General features: G+C 40.0%; 1 protein-coding gene across 10 annotated transcripts in view; it reads right to left on the bottom strand.

Annotated features, from left to right (window-relative positions):
* The window catches only part of itpr1b (inositol 1,4,5-trisphosphate receptor, type 1b), a 93049-nt gene that overhangs the window by 18036 nt on the left and 55832 nt on the right, over window positions 1–19181 (bottom strand). For 6 of the 10 annotated variants that reach the window (XM_056735679.1, XM_056735683.1, XM_056735681.1 and 3 more), the window contains 9 exons: window positions 9233–9416; window positions 8751–9001; window positions 7481–7681; window positions 6321–6431; window positions 6143–6238; window positions 5852–5986; window positions 4370–4477; window positions 3857–4088; window positions 1387–1509 (listed from right to left, as the gene is read on the bottom strand). In XM_056735679.1, the coding sequence (XP_056591657.1) occupies window positions 1387–1509; window positions 3857–4088; window positions 4370–4477; window positions 5852–5986; window positions 6143–6238; window positions 6321–6431; window positions 7481–7681; window positions 8751–9001; window positions 9233–9416 (1441 nt within the window). The remainder of the gene's footprint in view (window positions 1–1386; window positions 1510–3856; window positions 4089–4369; window positions 4478–5851; window positions 5987–6142; window positions 6239–6320; window positions 6432–7480; window positions 7682–8750; window positions 9002–9232; window positions 9417–19181) is intronic. The other 4 variants (XM_056735682.1, XM_056735687.1, XM_056735688.1 and 1 more) reach the window with 2 other exon arrangements.

Below are 19181 nucleotides of genomic sequence, written 5' to 3'. Positions count from 1 at the left end.
ATGAAAATTAACAAACAACTCGTGTTTGAGAATGCAGCAGCGCTCTTATCTTGGTCTCTGTTTCCAGGGTCAAATCTCAGTACACAGGTGTCACATTTCTCCAACATGTAGCCGTATACACAAACACACGCAAACACCTTTGATCAGCAAGAGCGGGGAGGGGACAAACACAGTCTTAACTGAAGCTTATGAGATTAGGAAATATAGAGAATGTGTGTGCGAGCCCTGGAGTCAGGTGACATGTTACGCGAGTGATCTCGGGCAAGCTGACTATATCAATAACCAGGTTACGCCCTGACGTAGGTCGGGTTATGTCCGTCATTACACCAGGGCTTCCTGTAAAGAACACGCTGCTTTGTACCAGAAATGCTGAAGCAGGTTTTACAGTATTAGTGTGTGTTGATGTTTCAGCATTTCTGTTTATCCAAAGTAACTTGTGTGATCAGTATGTGTGTTTCATGGGTATCAAACACATAAAGTGTTGTGACGGCAACACATTTCTCTACCTGTTGAGTTAGACTTCAGTCACTGTGAGTGGGACATTGCTTTATATTCTGTCTGTCTGTTCATTTAAAACACTCAAGACGCAGACAAGTGAAGCTTAAAAATAAGAGTATATACAATCGTTGTTCCATCAGATTAGAGAAATTGTATCAATTACAATATTATAATCACTGTGTGAATATTTACAGACGCACTGCAAAAAGTAAATCTTGAAAAGCATTTTTTCTCTTCTTTTCTACTACAAATGTTTTGTTGAACAGAAAACAAGATATTTTAAAGAATTAAGACCTCTGAATACCATTAAAAAAATGTTAACTGTAAAAATGTGGGCAGTCGATGTCCCAGAAAGTCAGTGGCTTAGATTTTTCTAAATATCTTTCTTTGTGTTAAACAAAACAACAAAACGTATACACATTTGGAACAATTGGGGGGGATCCTTTATTGGAGAAGTTTCATTTTTGTGTGGAGTATCCCTTAAAAAATGTGTTTAAGAAAACAAGAATAAAATGCTAAGAAAGTAATTTTTTTTGTGATTGTGTCAAACTGAATCAAAATAAGGAATTATATAAAAAACACATAAACCTGCGAGAGGTATGGGTCGCTCTTATGTATTTGGAGACTTTAGTGTGTGTGGTTCCAATAATATCCTGCATCTGTTGTTAGCTGCACCCAATTAAATCCTGTGATCTGTTTAAAGTTTTATCTAAGATCATGTGATACATTTCGCCATACAAACACCATAAAAGATAACCAATCTGGTTTTGACTTTAAAATGAATTACTCATAAAGCCCCAGCTTTCTCCTCCTTTAACAGATCAGCAGTCACAGCGCGAGGGATCACGTGCCATTTCACATTAGCCAATAAATGTGTTTGTGTCTCACCTTCACGCACTCCCTCCAGAGGATAAAAGAACGCCACCAATAGATTCATGAGGACGGCCAGGTTGAAGGAGATGCTGCCCCAGAATGACATGTTGCGAGAACACCAGTAGAGAAGAGGCTGAGCTGGGGACAGCGAGTCAAAAAATCATCAACAACCAATCATCTGTAACCCAGTACACTTTACAAATATTAACACGTATAAGAAGCCATCATCAAACTAAGAGGGTCTAATACAATACATATTCAGACAAGGACTCAAAAGGCATTTGGTCAAATTACAATATGAAGTGTTACATTATAAAAGGTGAAGTGTGTGTTTTCTGAGACACTATCGACATTGAATTCAATCCGCTGGTTGGAGAGGCCCGACTGCGGCAAAACGCATTCTTCAATCAATGGTGTGACATTGGAACACAAATTATCTTGCGATAATATAAAAATTACAGTTACTTTTGCAATTCAGATTTGTTGCATTTTTGGCACAGAAATGACACGCTTTACCTTTTAAAAGGGTCATATGACACGGCTAAAATGAATATTATCATTTGTTTTAGATGTAATGCAACGATGTGTAACAACGATTTAAGGTAAAAAAAAACTGTATTTTCCACATATCGAACATGTTTCTATTTCCTCTTTGCCTAACCTCTCTGAAACGCGCAGATGTTTAAGTTCATCGCTCTGAAATGCGAGGTGCTATGATTGGCCAGTTAACTAGTGCGTAGTGATTAGTCGAATACTGCAAGCGTGTGACGGAATGCCCACCTTACTTGCGTATACATTTTGGCGGTCTTAGTCAAATCATACCACGAACTGACTTGGATTTGTGGAGGTGTGGTTAAATGACGCGTTTCAGGCAGGTCTGGATGGGCATTCGCTTTTAGATAGAATGCATCTTTTGTTCTGACACTTACATTTTCACAATTTTACGTTTCTAATACATACATGGGCAACATATAACACACCAAAGACACAGAAAGCTCCACGGAAAGAAGACTGAAGCAAATGAAAGGGTTGCTCAGTTCATTCAGACCATGAGCTCGCTGACCTCAGCTGCCACCTCTGTTCTGACCCACGGCTCTCTGAGGAGTCTGGTAAGAGGATTCAGTTTCTGAATGGCTATTTTGACAGGGGTTTTTTGTCTGAAAAGAGGAACCGGGGGAGGGGATTTTTTTCACTCACGGATGCCATACTTATGACTTTTGTTTAGCTGTAATGGAACATTGCTTCCACTTTGATTGACCCTGATAAAAATCGTCACAAACAACTCAATGCAACGTACATCTAAAATGAAAATCCAAATGTGGAATTCACCCCGGCTGTTTTTGAAAAGTCATGACCCATGCAGACCCGCCCATGCAGTCTGTCACATCTGGAGACTTAAATCTCAGGCCTGTCTGTATCTCTGCTTTTCAACACGGCTGGAATCCATGCGGAGCTTGATTTAATCGCATCCTTGTGGTTCCCCTCACGCTCATCCTTTCAGAGAACGCTTGCACTTTTCCCTGCAAACCTGCCTCACCCTCTTGCGCCTCGATTTTACCGAAATGGATATTCTATTAGAACATAATGGCCGCTATCGTACACCCGGCGCAAAGGTAAAGCGCAAGTGTTTTTGCGAGTTTCAGCCACTCGAAGTTCTCATTTTCCCGTCCTTCGCTGCGATGTTTAAATGGCAAATGCACTTGCGCTCATTTGTGCGCCCATGTGCGTGCTTGTCTAAACAATAGGTGTTTTCAGGTGCAGTGTTAGCGCGTTGCTATTTTGAGGAACTGAAAGTCAATGGTGCAATATAAATATATATATTTTTAAAAAGAGCGCATTAGTAGAAAATGCGTAGTAGCTCAGTGAAGAGGTCATATCTGTAAAATTAATGAAATGAATTTGTTGAGTAGCATTAAAAGTTACAGCAACAAATGCAGCTTGTGAGACACTTAAAACGTGGTTTTGTAGTACCACAGTATGTCATCGTTCAGCTCTTGATTCAGTGAAAAGGCAGACCTCTTCCCCAGGGCTATTGATGGGAAACATGCTTTTGTGTATCTCATGAGGTATTAAACACCTTTCATAATCTGTTTTATTCATCCGGTCTCTCTCTCACGCTCTCAGCGGGAGATGTAACTCATTTCCATAATCAGCTTTCGAGATGCAAGCGCCACGTGTGTCCGTTTGAGATTCATTCAGGCTCTTCCTCTACACATATTGCTCCGTGCATGACCATACAAATCATCTTAAACACAAACATTTCTTGACTTTCTACATCACATAAACATACACATTCCATGACAGGATTTGTTCATCTATCTATATTAAAAAAGCTGTTTACACCCCCTCCCCACTGCCCTGGCTTCAGGGTCGGGCACGCGTCTGACTCCAGACAGTGCCCTGACGAGTCATGGCAGATCCGGGGAGTGGAGAGGGCTTGTAAAGCAGCTCACTAAGGAAAAAGAGGAAGGAAGTGGGCACGCACAAGGCACAGAGTTTGCGTTACCAGTTGCCTCTTGAGTACCTCGCAGCTTCTTCTGCCAATTCATCTCGTTGAAGAGGTCTTCGGAGCGCAAGAAGAAGTCATTGATCTTGCTGCCCTGCTCGTCGCGCTCCGTGGTGTAATACACCCGGAGCTTCGACTCCTGGGTTAGAAACTCGCAGATATTGGGGACGGGAAACACGATCTGCTCCATTGTGCGATCTAGACGGACGATCTGAGGAAAAATAGAACAAATAACACGTAACGTCACCTGTCTGGATCTTGGCTATGGTGGTTTCAACGTTACAAAAAGGTTGTGCTGTTTAAGAGGACACGGTTATGACAAGCAAAGAAGCTTTGATGTTGGTCGGATGTTTTCTTTTTCTTTAGATAATAAAACAGAACAAAATGCTTAGCTAGAGTTTTACATTTCTTGAAGAAAAGATCCCTCCTGGAATGTCTTTGTGAAAATGGATGACAGAGCCACAATGGCCGCCACAGATGGACACCACTGACCTCGATTTGAGCCGTGTGCTTGGCAAAATACTCCAAAGCTTCATCCCCCTCCCCATACGTTCCTCCTGGCTTCAGCATGGCCTGGAGTTCCTTGTTGTGTCTGGCTAGCTGTTAGCGTATGTGGAAAGAGAGGAGAGATAACAGTTAACGTAAGAGAACAGTTTTTAATACTATAATAAACAACATCTACAACCCAGACTGTGAAACAGCACGCCAATGTATCGCAACTGATAACCCATGCGACAACATCACAGACATCTGACAATTGTGACCCTGGACCACAAAATCAGTCACAAGTGTCAATTTTTTTGAAATTGAGATTTAAACATCATCTGAAAGCTGAATAAATAACCTCAGGTTTGTTAGAACAGAACAGTTTTTGACCGAGATACAACTATTTGAAATCTGGAATCTGAGGGTGCGAAAATCAAAATATATGGGCTTACCGCTGTGATGCTGTTGTGGAGTAGATGAACCCGAAAGCGTAAAATCGAAGCAAACCAAAACCAAACTTGAGTGGTTAATTCCCACATAGCGTACATCAGATTTTCGCCGTGTTTCTGACCACTTTGTTCATGTTTGTTTTGTTCCACTCACAAAAATAGAGTTTTGATTTACGAAAATATTTTCATGGAACATGATCTTTACTTAATATCATATTTGGGCGTAAAAGAAAAATCGACAATGTTTTGTTGGCTATTTCTACTAATATACCTGTGCTACTTAAGACTTGTGGTCCAGGGTCACAATTTTTTATGGTTACAGTTTAACCTCAAACTGACCAATGAAGGTTTGTTACGATATGCGGTCTGACACATAATGCACCAACACAAGAAATGTATTTGCATATATATTATTTTAAGCTGCATTTGCACATTAGGATGTTGTAGGCCTTGTATTGATCAACTGAAAATACAAAGTATTTCAAGTAAATAAGAATCTTGAAGCTTAAATTTGCTTGGAAAATGCCTAACTTTTATTAAACATTTTATACCCAACATCCTGTACTGTACCATCTAGACATACAAATAAGTTCTCACAAGGGTCCAGGCCTAACAGTAAACAAATAAACTTTGTTTAAAAAGCACAGCGTGTCAACGTGTCGCCTGTTACAGAATCTGTTCCTGCCATACTAAATGAATTACTTGGAATTGGCCTTTTGAGCTTCAACCGGCAAAATTGTTTTTCTTTATTATCTGCGTAAAACAGCATGAAACAGTCCTGTTCTGATGTGCTTTTTTTTCTCTGGCCTTTTCATTTGCGAACCTTTGATTCCAAACCGAGTCATTTTACGGGTGCAGAGTGTCAATGAAACCTTGCACCATTCCTCCCGTTGCATAACTGAACCTCAAGTCGATGGCCCACATAATTACGTGAACGGGCAGAAAATCCATACGGCTCAAGCGTTGGGGAGGTGATATAACCCTGACAACTGACACAGAGAACACAAAGCGTGTGTGTAAATGTAGATTTGTGTGTCACCTGATGGGCCAGGATGTAGATGTTGTGACCCACATTAAGGGGAGAGGCGGCATGCTCTTCTTCACCGTCTTCTTCATCATCGTTGCGTTCCACCCCAATTTCTCCCTGCATGTAGGCCTTCTTTATCACCTCAACCTGTTTACCATCAAACATTTCCAAAATGTCAATGGAGTTTCAGTTGAAATAATGTGCGAAAGAAAAAACAAGCATCCAGGGACATGTAATGCAATGTTACGTGCTAAATATTATGATGCCTGGAGTGCTCAATGTGGAACTCTAATTCACATTTACCAGTTCTTTAGGCCTCATGTTATACAAGATCCTCTCTGCATTCTCGCTGTCGTGGCGGCTTTCCATGATGGCCAGCAGCAGTTTTGAGGCATTATTCTGAAACACAAACAATTCAAACATTACTTCTGACTGAAGTGAACATGTCGTATCCCAAAATACTCTGGACGGATTCTTGCACCTTGAGCTCCAGCACCAAGTCCATCCTCTTCTTTCCGAGAGGATTGATGTCATTCAAGATTAGGGCGATGATGATGTCGATGCCATTACATTCGTGTGTGGCTATACAATTCTAAGTGAGGGAAGACATTAAACATACATTAGGCATGTCATTTAAAGGGCCGGTGCACATTTTTCTGAAAGGGATAATCCAACCAAAAATGAAAATCCTGTCACGAATTACTCATCCTTAAATTGTTTCACACCTGTACAAATGTATTTGTTTGGTTGTATGTTAGCAACTGAGATTTCTAGGGCACCATTGACTACAATAGTAGAAAAAAATATTGTATATTGTTTTGTTCTGTTAAACACAAAAGATATTTTGAAGAATTTAGAAAAAAAAGTTATTTTGACTACTATTTGTTTAATCTCAGTTGCTAACTAAATTGTTAGTTGTGTACAACCAAACAAAGAAATCTATACAGGTTTGGAAAAACTTGAGGTTGATTAAATCATGACAGAATTTCCATTTTGGGTTAAGTATCCCTTTAAAATTCAACTTTTGTCCTCAAAATTCTTCATATAACACCACTTAAACAAACTTCTTATTACCATTACGATTAGTTTTTTATTCTGCTTTGGCCCTTTTACATTTTACAACACAAACACTTTCTAACTTGGACTCCGCATTAAGTTTTTTGTGTCGACTTAGTTTGTTCAGGGGCAACCAAACCATGTTATCAAAATAATCTAGAAAAATGTAAGTGTTAGCATAAAAGAAATGTCAAAACTACAAAGAAAATCAGAATAAAACATTGAAACAAAGACACACATTAGAGACCACTGGGCTACAATGTGGATGTTCTTAAAAGTCCACGATGAAAATCAACCTGTTATTAAGCGATTAGGAGAGGGAACCGTGTGCCACAAAAAGACACTAATTATCTAATCATTATATGACGAAAGTGCATTGTTATCAAACAAGAACATCACATTTCTTCTTAGAAAACTAGGACAATGAATATAATAGGTCTCATTATGGGTGAATGAAGTCAGAAAAATCACATAATGGCACAGCTCACAGAAGAGATTTCATTATCATATGTGCAGGAAATGGTGACTCTCCGAAATGTGTATTATGTCCTTAAGGGTATAAAACAATGTTTAAGGTCATCCCACCTGGTTTTCATGACAAGGGCCCTGGCAGTACTCGGTCAAGCTCTCAACAGTCTGGTTAATGAGAGCGACGTTCTTCTCATTTATATAGAGACCCAGCAGGCCCAAGCCCCCCGTGGTGCTTCCGCATATACAATCCAGGAACTGCAGCGTCTCGCACACCAGGTTATAGTTGTTTTTGTGGTTCTGACAGCGAAGGAAGTTCTGAGGAAAAGTGAGGAAAACAGCTCAAAAGGACACGAAGGACATGCTTCTGTATTTATAAGTCATATTTGAGCCAGAGGACTTCAGCGTAATACTGAAATTATTTATGGAGACGATTCATAAAGCTTAATATGTTTGGGTTTTTCTTTCAAGATACAGTTGTTTTTCAATTTGCTCATGAGAATGTTAGATACTATGATAATGTAGAACAAGCAAACAATAGGTAAGGAAATCAATTATTCTTGATAATCTAATTACTGTGAAACTGTTGTGACGCTCTATGACACCCATGGGAATTAAAACCGTAGCAAGAAGGGATTAATGGCATTCCGACGGTAACCATCAAACGTCTGATGATCATAAATTCATCATTAACTCTATCTGACGATCATTGCAAAGGAATGTAATAACTGGCTCCGCCTTTAAAAGCGATATCACAGGGTTTCAATCCCTCCTCCAATAGTGTGACTCTATTATGGTTTGCATTGGTCAATTTAAAGCTTAAATCCATATGTTAAAAACTAGTTATTAAACAAGTTTATAATCAAATTAATTTTGTGACCAAAACCCCCAATTTTCAATGGTAAGCTTCACCTTCAAAATTAATATCAATTCATTATTTCCTCACCCTGTTGTCATTTTAAACCTTTGTGATTTTCTTTCTTCTGTAGAACACAAAAGAAGATATTTAAAAAAATGTTGTTAACCAAAAAACGTTTGTTCCCCTTGACTTCTACTGCATGGACACAAAACCAATGAAAGTCAATGGGTACCAACAGTTTTATGTTATCGACATTTTTCAAAATATCTTCTTTCGTGTTCTTTCAGAAGAATGAAGGTCCAAAGGTTTGAAATAAAAATGGAGAGTAAATAATGACAACATTTTCATTTTTTATTTTCATCTATAATTGCAGCTGTCGGGTATGAATTTGGATACCCGAATTCAACAAATTTAAAGAAAACGACTCTAAAAGTAATATTTTGTTTCAAATAAGAGGTGGCAAAGCAGAAGGAACAAACAGAATTAGTAAGCACTGCCGCTGCTAATTTTAAAGCTTTAATGTCCGACCTGCAGCTCACGGTTGTGATTCTCACAGAGCAGTTGCATCAGGCGCAGGATTGGCTGCATGATGGTGATGATGACGCTCATCTCATTGTCATCCTGGTTTTTATCACCCGTAGTGGTTTGTCCTTCCGCCACATTTGCGTGTTCATCCGCTTCTGCCTCCCTCCTGTACGTGGCGAAGGCCTTCTTGGTAGCCGTAGAAGCTTCAAGAAGCTGCTCTCGAACCTCCTCGGGTACTACGACTACATCTTTTACTGTGGGGGGAAAGAAATTAAGTTTGACCATGACAGCAAACAGGACATTAAAAAAATAGCCACATTCCAAAGCTTGGACACACTTGACAATGCTTGTTTCTCTAGCAATAAAAAAACATGTTTGTGCTTCTGGTATGGTATTTGTTTGTCTGGGGATCATAGTGTAAGTTGTGATTTCTTATTATGATCACTGCCGTGGCGGTGAGTTTATTCACAGGTGATAGCCCCAACCTTTCTTGCGGGCTTGGGCATCCTTGTCGTTGTTGTCCTCGTCTTTACGTTTGCTGCCCAGATCGCTCGTGTTCACCGTCACAGTCGCCTTGATCTCCTGCTGCGCCAACTTCATCCGCTCATAAAACACTTTAAAGAACTTCTCTGACTTTTTGTCGCCAGTCAGACGGCAGAAAAACGAACGCTGGAGGTGAAACAGAGAGAGGGGGTGGTAGAGTTAGCATACAGAATATTGTGATTTCTTTCTTCTGAGTTTTCATTAAATATTTTTCGCCCGAGGATAATATACATTATATTATTTATTTGCTTTTTTTAACCAGTCATTGGAGTGTAACGCCCATTGTCTGGCCCTTACAATTAAGAAAGCATTTTCATTATTTATAGTTTATAGATTAAACAATGAAGAGTTCATTTGCAAAAATCTCAAATCTTTTTTTTATTGTGTTGTGTATTATTTAGCTATATTATTTGAGTTATTATTACTTAATAAAAACAACCTAACTGCATTTTGATTAATATTATATATATAGACCAAAACGGATTAATGCATTGTTCCATTGAATGTTTATTTTTTATTTTATTATGCTATAAAAGCAATAATATGTTCTTATATATTTTCTTGCACTTTCTGTAAAGCCTGAGTCTGTTGTTAGTAAATGTGCTTTATACTGTAAATAGTTTAACTTGACTAATGTTGCATCATCTGCCATCTTGGATTTGATTTCCTTCACAAAGTACAAATGTTGTCTTTTAAAACAGCAAAAGTAAAACCGGTCTTCCCTCTGTGATGCTTTTTCTCCACAGGGAGCTAACAGAGCTATTTTTTCCTTGCGCAATTTCCATGTGCGCTTCTTTTTCTCAGAACCTGAATTCGATTCAGAATGTAATTCCACATGAAATGACATCTTTACCAAGCAGAGACCGTCCTCTGCGCCGGTACATAAAGAGTTAAACGGTAACACAGCGCTGCAGCCATGCTCCAAAGCGGAGTTCTCACGTCCCTCCCTCTCTCCCGCCTTCTCTCATCCACCCTGTTTACTGCCAGACAGACTCACACTACCGCGGTTACATAACTCTCTCAAAGCAGCCCGGCGCACACGCACACACAACAATTACCACGGAAATAACCTGGAGCGCCTCTCTCAGATCACCTGATTTAACACCATCTGCCTTGACAATGTCCCATGCGCTACAACGTTGTCACCCTCCACAGATTTGCACAAACAAGCACACGGCATGTCACGCACGCCAACTAAAACCCAAAGAGTCCAATCAGCATTAGATTTTATAAGTAGAACCGTCAGACAAGTAGATCTTGCCAAATGTAATTGTTGCAGAATAGCAACAAAAATGTTCTTTGTAAGAATAAAAGCAGCCTGCTGTGGCTGTTATGTCGTGTTTTTCTCTGGTATATCCTGTCCTACTTTTGCTCTTTCTTCCTTACGTAAGTCGGCAATCAGCTGAGCGACAGAGGGAGAGAAGACCGCACGTTCGCACACAAGGCGAAGAGAGAGATGGCGGAGGAAAATCCTGCCCTACTTTTCTCCAGCCAAACAGGCACGGAGCGGCATGAGGAGGGAGGGCGAGGGTGCGAGTTATCCGCGCAATTTTGGGGCAGTTTTGAAAGCTCGTTACATAACCGGCCTTCTTTCCAGGATAACGGTGAGCTCAGACCTCGGCGAACCAAAAGCGACACACCTCCGGGATAAAACGAGATCCTTAAAGATGATTCATTTAATCCGCTGCATTTAATAAACATTCACTTTGTGCATTTTGTTAACAGACAAAAGAAAAACTTTAATCTCCTCCTGTGCTCGAGCGGGTGAATGACCTCTTTGTTAAATGCCTCTCACTCAAGTTAATTGAAGGCTGCGCTGAAACGGGGCCGATTGCTCCGAGATTAAAATGCGCGGCAGATCAACAGGTTACGTAAGGCTTGAGAGGGGAGTTTACGGCATTACCGCATTCGAGCGGGTCTCAAGACTGCACTTATAAACAACATGGCAACATCAGACGCATCGCTACAGTAAACATGTCAACACCAGACTTTTACACATTCAGAAAAACAGCAAAATGCTATTTTCTAGTTGTCATTATAATATATAGATTTTGTTGGTACAGCTGGGTTTGATATAAGGGTTTAAAGGTGACATGCAGGCACATGCATGACCTCTTCGTGGCCTTTATGTGCTGCATGACCCAACATGCATGAGGCTGCATAATTCATGTGAGAAGTGAATGGGCAGCTAAATTACGAGTGAATTTAAGAACAAAGAGAGTAAGCCCATACAAAGCCTGTCAATCATGTAAGCGTTTAATACACAATATTAGCCAATGCAATAAATTGCGCAAAATTATGACTAGCATTTTGAGGCTACCACAAAAATGATGGTGAAAGAGAGGATGATATTTACTGTACACATCTAACAGACGAACGCAAACTCTGCTTTCGAGTTTCCATATAGAAGCAGATGAGAATATACTTTACCAAATGCATAACGAACATGCCTAATCTCATTGCATTTCGTAACTATTTTACGAAGTGACTAATATTCATAGAGGTAGAGCTTTTCTCATATAATTGTATTTTTGTGTTCGATCCACAACATACACTATAGTTTTCTTTCTTTGCTGCCTTAAACGTATAACCAAACTCGCTTTACAAGTCATTTTTACATGATATTTTTAATTTTGTATTACTTTAACTCATCAAGCGAATTCAATTTATAAGTGACAAGTTACAACTAGTCAAAGTGTTTAGTAAGTTAAAATGGTTTACAAAGCCAAATTGATCATACTACAATTTAAATGGTTAGTTCACCCAAAAATGCCAATTCTGTCATCATTTACTCGGAAGAGAATATTCGGTTACCACTATTCTTCAAAATATTTTATTTTTCGTCCCACTGAAGAAATAATGACATGAGAGTGTGTAAATAATGACAGAATCATTTTTGGATGTACTTTCACTTTAAGGCCCTGTCCACACGAACACGGGTAATAAAAACGCTGTTTTTTCGATGCAGTTAGGCCGATCGCCACACGCTAACGCAGTACTCTGTCACTGAAACCCAATTTTTAGGAAAACTCCAGCCAGTGTATAGCTTTTTAGAAACTCCGGTTCCTTGTATTACGTTAGAATGTGTGCCGCTATCTCCTTTGATAGACGTCATATTCCAGGCTTCTGGTTGTCCACCACAGCTTTATGGTTAGAATTACGTCGCCCCCTGTTGGTTTGGCATGCTTTTGATAGCGTTTTATAGCGTGTTTTCGTGTGGACACCGTTTATAAAAATACGTGTGGATAGGCCAAAGGAGGCAAGTGTTAAAAAACTTTGCATGTATTTGATTGGCCAATAATTATGAATTCTTCTGAGATCAGGCTGCAATACAGAATGAATGTCATTCAAAAAAACTCAAGATAGAAAAGACTTCGACTTATAAATAATAACAAGGTGAAAACTTGACTCATGAATATGAATGAGCAAACTTGTCTGGCAATGTCAGCGTGACCTGATTAATATTCCCAGGCTCAATCATTCCCATATAAAAATAGATTAAAAGCTAATTTCTCCTTAACGCATGTCAACACTGCCTTTTCTTTCCGTCTTAACACAGTTCAATGCCTGTCTTTTACCCGTCACAGGTGGGTTACCCTTATGTCAGCTGTCCTGCAAGGTGACTACCTATTAAAACACAGCAGGAAGTCGACTCCGGCTGGGCAGTGAATGTGGGCAGTCCCCTAACAGCTGCCTGGGCGCACAAAGAAAAGGTCAACTAGCAACTGCCCCCTATCCCCTCATCCTCTATCTGAGCTCCTGGCATCAACAACAGGATGTTATGTAAGTTCTATTTATAAGCACAAGCTTCTCCTCAACTGCTCCATCAGAGAGGTCGTCGCCGTGCCCACCTGTAACCATGGGAACGGCTCAAGCCGCTGTGCTTGGTTATGCGAGGAGACGGAGGGTGGGCGGTTACGTGGCACGTCCTTCACACTTCAACAGCAGCTTTCGACAGCAGCCGGGAGGAGAGTTTAAAATTCAACACACGCAGATATAAGGTGCACACTTTCTCAAGCGCTCTCAGAAATCAATTTAAGAGGTCTGAGACAAGATAGCCCATAATAATACGAGATGAAGACAGAGGGGGAACGTGAACCAACTAGGACGCAAATACGCCATGCTCGTGTTGAGTAATGGCCTTCACACCTGTTCAGATTCATTACGTGCCTGTGCGCGCGTGCATGTTTTTAGTCCGTTTATAGTTTACGGTAACCAGGAGAACTGCAGACAAGGACGCAAATATGCACACGGCTAAATGCACAGACGCACAAACGTCTCCAAGGATGATCCCGAACGTGACAAAGTCTAATAAAGTGTGTGTCAATATTTACGGCTTGGGTGTTTGTTAATTCCACTAGAGCCTGCCCCTGCACACACACATGCCGGACGTTTCGGTCGAAGTTATGTAGGTCACGAGCTAATGTTTAACGGAGGTGCGTGCGCTTGCGAGGTGGGCGACAGGTGCAGGGCGTGACCTGAAACCTCTATGAAGAGTAGCAGTGGGAACGGGAGAAACAGAGGTTGCGTCCGCTCCACCCGACGCCATTCTGAAAAATGACATTAGACCTCACCAAGTGTCAAAGTTTTAGGAAGCTGCCATTGAGGTAAAAAGAGGTGCATATTTTTGGCGACATTCTTGCCAGTCCAACTGGGTGTTGACATGGAGGCAGTTTTATTATTGCAGAGGTTCAAATCAAGCCACAATTCAAAACCAAACCAGATGATGACAACCGGAAGAAATTAACCCAATAATAAGGACCAAATAAGCCCTGGCCTTGGGGTCACAACCTGAGGTCCAATCGATGGTCGTGGAATGAGTTTGTGGTTACTAAGACATACGCACTCAAGACAGAGAGGAGGGGGTCTCTCCCCAGGTGCTATGACATGAATTTCTATTTTTACTTTTCTTAGGATATCGCTACTGCTTTACGTGCGGTCGTGCACGCGAGTGTGTGTACCAGCTGGAAATAACACGGTGGATAGGTACACTTCTCAAATTCAAATTAGTCCATCGCTCTCTCTATTAAAAGAGAACTAGACCATCCGTTATAAAGCCAACTCGGAGGACTTTTATCTTGTGTGAAGTACTTGCTACTGATTGGTCAGTCGCTATATTCTTGTCAAATAAAACTAGAATTAGGGCCTAGAATTCAGAATTCATTCTCGATTTTAGTGAAACTAGTGGCCGTTAGGTGAACTGCAACCAACAACCCTGCTATGCATGTCGATAAATGAGATGAACTAAAAATACACTGTTACAAATGTCACATCCTTCAGCTTTTCCTGGGAAAAACAAACCCAGAGTCTTTTATATAAAAATCTACTGATTTTTATAGACAACCTAGGAAGTCTGGAAAGTTTTATGCTTTTTGAATAAAAATTAAAAAGTATGAACACATAAAAAAAACTCATTTTCATAACCGTATACGACTCTTTCTTCTATGGAAAGCAAAAGAAGATGTTTTGAGAAATACATTGGAAGTCAACGGGGTTCAATGTTTTTTAGTTATGAACATTATTGCAAATATCTTCTTTTGTGTTCTGCAGAAGAAAGAAACTCATACTGGTTTGGAATGTGAGTATTTTTTGTTATTTAATGACAGTTTGACTACACAAAACCCCTAATTAATCCGATTCAATCTTTCACAAACATTGCCATGTTAAATAATCTATTTAATCTGTTGAGCAACCACACGTTCAAGCTGAATCAAAACACAAGCTGACTATTAATGAGAGTCTATTTTTACAAGCGACTTGGCTCCTCATGCGTCCAAATGATCTTCCAGAAGGTACGATACGAGTATTTTACACCCTTCTGTCACAGAGGAATGCGTACGCTGACGTCAGAGCAGGAGATTGTGTATATGTGTGTGCGGCTCGAGAAGCGGCTCGGGCTCGCTGCCCACTTGCAGCACTGAGAGTGGGCGACGGCTTCCGTCATAGGTCGTCCAGACCTTCGGTTTTACTCTGTATTCTCCTTCCTAGCCTTATTTTCCTCCCTCCCTCTTGAGCGTTACTCACCACGGACGAGATCCCGTCGGTCTCTTTCTGTCTGGCCTGCAGGTTTGGCCATAACTAGATAGAAAAACAACATGTATTTGAGCTGAATGCCAATGTTGGATTCACACTTCGGGATGTTACTTGCCCACTATTCCAAATCATCTCTGTACACTTCCAGTTTGAGAAACTGGAACTAGTGTATAATGGGAGCTCATTTTTTTGGGAGAATAATGAAATAATTGCAAATCTGCGACTTCCAGTTGACTGCTATGTGGTTTTAAAAAAGTCATCATCAATCAGAGCTAAGACCTGATCTTAACAAATAAACATGTTTTTTTATAAACATCAAGGCCTAGCGGAAGTGAGATGAACTAGCCATAACTAGTATTGTAATAGTAGTGGGCATGGGGACTACATTCACATCCACGATATATGAGCATGTCAGCATCCACAATATTCTTGTTTGGGAAAAGTCCCTTGTTTGCCATATTGTTCATATTTAAAGGCATACTTCACCCAAAAATTGCATTTATTTCATCGTCCCCCCCCCCGTCATGTCATTAAAAATATGTATGACGTCCTTTTATCTGCAGAACACAAAAGTAACCACACAACACTGAACGCCATTGACTTCCATAACCAAAACCACAGAGACATTTCTCAAAATATCTTTTTTTGTCTTTCGCAGAAAAAGTTTTGAAGGAAATGAGGGTTGAAAAAAATGATGAACGAATCACTTTAAGCATGCAGGAAAGCCAACTGTAAGCAAAGCTATACACAAAGCTGCGGAGGGCTAGTCGTGTGCCCACTTCTCTTTCTACTTACAAGTACACTTCTCCCTCATAAAGTGCACACTCTTTAAAGCTCCCTACTGCACACGTCACCCTTCTTATTATTCAGTCGATTACCTCTCCCTCTCCTCATCTTCCAAACGCTTTCTCTTTCCGAAGCGACGACCTGTTTTCCTGACAACCACCCCAGAATACCTCTGTAAACAAACGAAATTGAGGAGGGAAATTGGCTTGTGTATTGTTGTGCACTGCAGGCTCTCAAACAAACGCCTCTCTGTGCATAAACCAGGCCAGCTAGCCACATATTATGCAAGTATAAGAAATGTGATTCATCCTCTGATACGTTTCAGATTCGCTCGGCACCATACACGCTCCTGCTACAAAGGCCGTTTGTGTCCTTGTAATGAGGAGGAGAAAAACAAACATCTTTAGAGTGGCTATCTCTCTTATGCCATGCATGGAAGGAGTTCTGGTATCGGAAAAACTAAAGCAAATAAGAATCTCCCTGAAACAACAAGCGTCTGAGCATCTTTCAATCGAGCTTCACGTCTACTGCACCAAAACATCTCACATAAGCGCCAGAAACAGGCATGTACCAAAGCCTACTTGATGAGTATTACTGCAAGTATCTGCCAGATATTTTTTTCCACCCTACGTGGATAACAGATCGTGCACTGTGTCAACTAGAAGGTTCACCATGTCACCCTGCATCCCCTATGCCTGGATCTTCTTCACCGGGGTGAGTTTCCCACAAGCATAGTTGGCCAACTATGGTTGCAAGATCCGTCGTTTCATCTTAGTTCAACAATTCAAGTGTTTCCTGAAACCCTTGTTCAAACGATCAATCGCAAGCAGCATAGCAAAGTTACATGGTGGGAACTAGAGGTCTAGAGTTGTGGTTAGAAGCATAGTTCCTTATTATTGTGACAAGTAGACTTGCATACTGTCAATCATGCTTTTGAGCAATGTAAGCAAGCAAAAGCAGACCATTCTATATCCACCCTTCTAAATATACAAATTTAATTTAACATCTTTTAGTTTGTCGAGAAAATAGAAGCCTTGTTCTTTAAAGTGCTTAAGCACCTGGGCCTACTTGCTCTAGGACCCTTGGGAATGCATGGGCGGAGTTGGGTGGGAGGAAACTTACGAAGGAGTTAAATATTGCGAAATAAAACAATATAGAACAAAAATACGATCACAAAAATTGATTTCAGAAGCAAGGTTCAGCAATAATATGACATAACATCGATTTAAACTTTTTATGTTTGTTTCACCGCCTATGTGACATCAACTATATTGTTGAACCAACATGGTTCATACGACAGATGTGCGACAAAGTTACTATGTTTTCGGGAAACAGTCGTGAGAAGCTTGTTAGTTTCTCAAACGATCCATCGTACTATGGTGGTTAACCAGCGAGTTATCGTTGTTCGGGAAACGCACCCCAGATTGTTTGCTACCCTCATCCAATCACACTGCTTCTATCCTTTAAATAGTACAAAATCCTGTACTATAGTTTCAGACTCTACACAACTTTAGAAACCCTCTTGTTCTGATCTAGCACACTTCAAAGCATTTGCAAAGGTTGCAGTGTTTTTAGGTTTGTTTGTTGGTGTTTCCCATAACGTTCGGGGCTTTGCTTGTGTCTTGCAAGCTCGGCTAACTGAATTGATAACTGAATTGATCGTCTTTTATCCACATACAGTAATAGCTTTCAAACTTTATGCATAGGTCAAACATAAATATAGTAAAAAACAAAAGCACACACATCAACCTAAAGTGGGTGCACGGCCAAAAAAAAAAACATAGTAGAAGAAACATTAGCGCTGTCAAACATAATCGGATCTAGAATAAAAGTTTGTGTCTCCATAATACAGTATATGTCTGTGTACTGTGCATATTTGTATTTATAAAACATACACATACATGCATATATTTAAGAAAAATAAAAAAGTGTATTTAACCCGTAAATATTTTTTAAATATGCATACGTGTATGTCTTTATACATACAAAGTTAATATGCATTGTACACAGACTAATATCCATCATTTAAAATGGATAGTCATTACAGGACGCAAGTGACTTTTCAGATTTTAACGGTAGTTTTATGAGGGCACACGATTTTTTAAAAGAGAAAGACTCACATTGATAAACTATTCACAATAAACGCTGCAATATTTCATGAAAAAATAGGCATTGTAATTTTAAATTCACTGGGACTTTAAAATCTCACACTATACGTGAAAGACTAATTTTTTTTATATTGTTGGAGTTTTGGTTTGCTGAGTTTTTCTGCATCTATATTATGGTCTAATATATTATTCCACGGCTTGTTGGAATGCTTCATTCCGATTGGCCAGTCGCAACATTTGCAGGTTTGTTATTCCCAGATAACAACCTCTTAAAACTAATAACACACGGTGACCTGGATGCAGCAAATCATTTTGACAGTTTGTTTTACAAATTAACTATAAATATGTCATTATATGACATTATATTTACAAATTGCCTGTTTATGACATTTCAACGTCATCTCTTACCTTAAAGCCGAAAGTAAATGGCTTTTCCTCGCGGAAGGTCTCCGTTAGGTAAAAATGAGTTAATAAAATAATTAATGTCTCATGTGTCAAGTGGCCGTGTAATAAGCGGGACGATGTACAAGCAACCGGCTGTTTTTGCGAAATAATTTCTGCGATAACAACCGGCTGCCTGTACATTATCCCTTACTTAAATGTCCTCAATTTGACTCCCCCTCCAGTCAATCTCGGCCATTTTCATCATTGTCAAAAATGACTTTGAAATAATATATCACAACAATGTGAAAAGCTGTTTTCCAGGGAGAAATATGAACGAGACATTTTCCTAACAGGTTGGTTCACTCACATGAAATAGCTAGGTGAGAAAAGGTCAAATCTACTAAATCTAGAGTGTCGAGCAGACGTTTGTAGCAGTCGACCGACCAAAATTCTCATCAAAGAAGTTGATTTACAATGAGTAAACTCAGTAATTCCCCTGTTAACAGTAGAGAATGTCACCCCGCGCACCAGCTCTTTAAAAGAGCAGACTACCCCTCTTTCTCTCTTTCTTTCATGTGGT

Source organism: Triplophysa dalaica, chromosome 21 (genome assembly GCF_015846415.1).
Source record: "Triplophysa dalaica isolate WHDGS20190420 chromosome 21, ASM1584641v1, whole genome shotgun sequence".
Taxonomy (NCBI): domain Eukaryota; kingdom Metazoa; phylum Chordata; class Actinopteri; order Cypriniformes; family Nemacheilidae; genus Triplophysa; species Triplophysa dalaica.
This window is presented reverse-complemented; position numbering and strand designations above follow the sequence as displayed.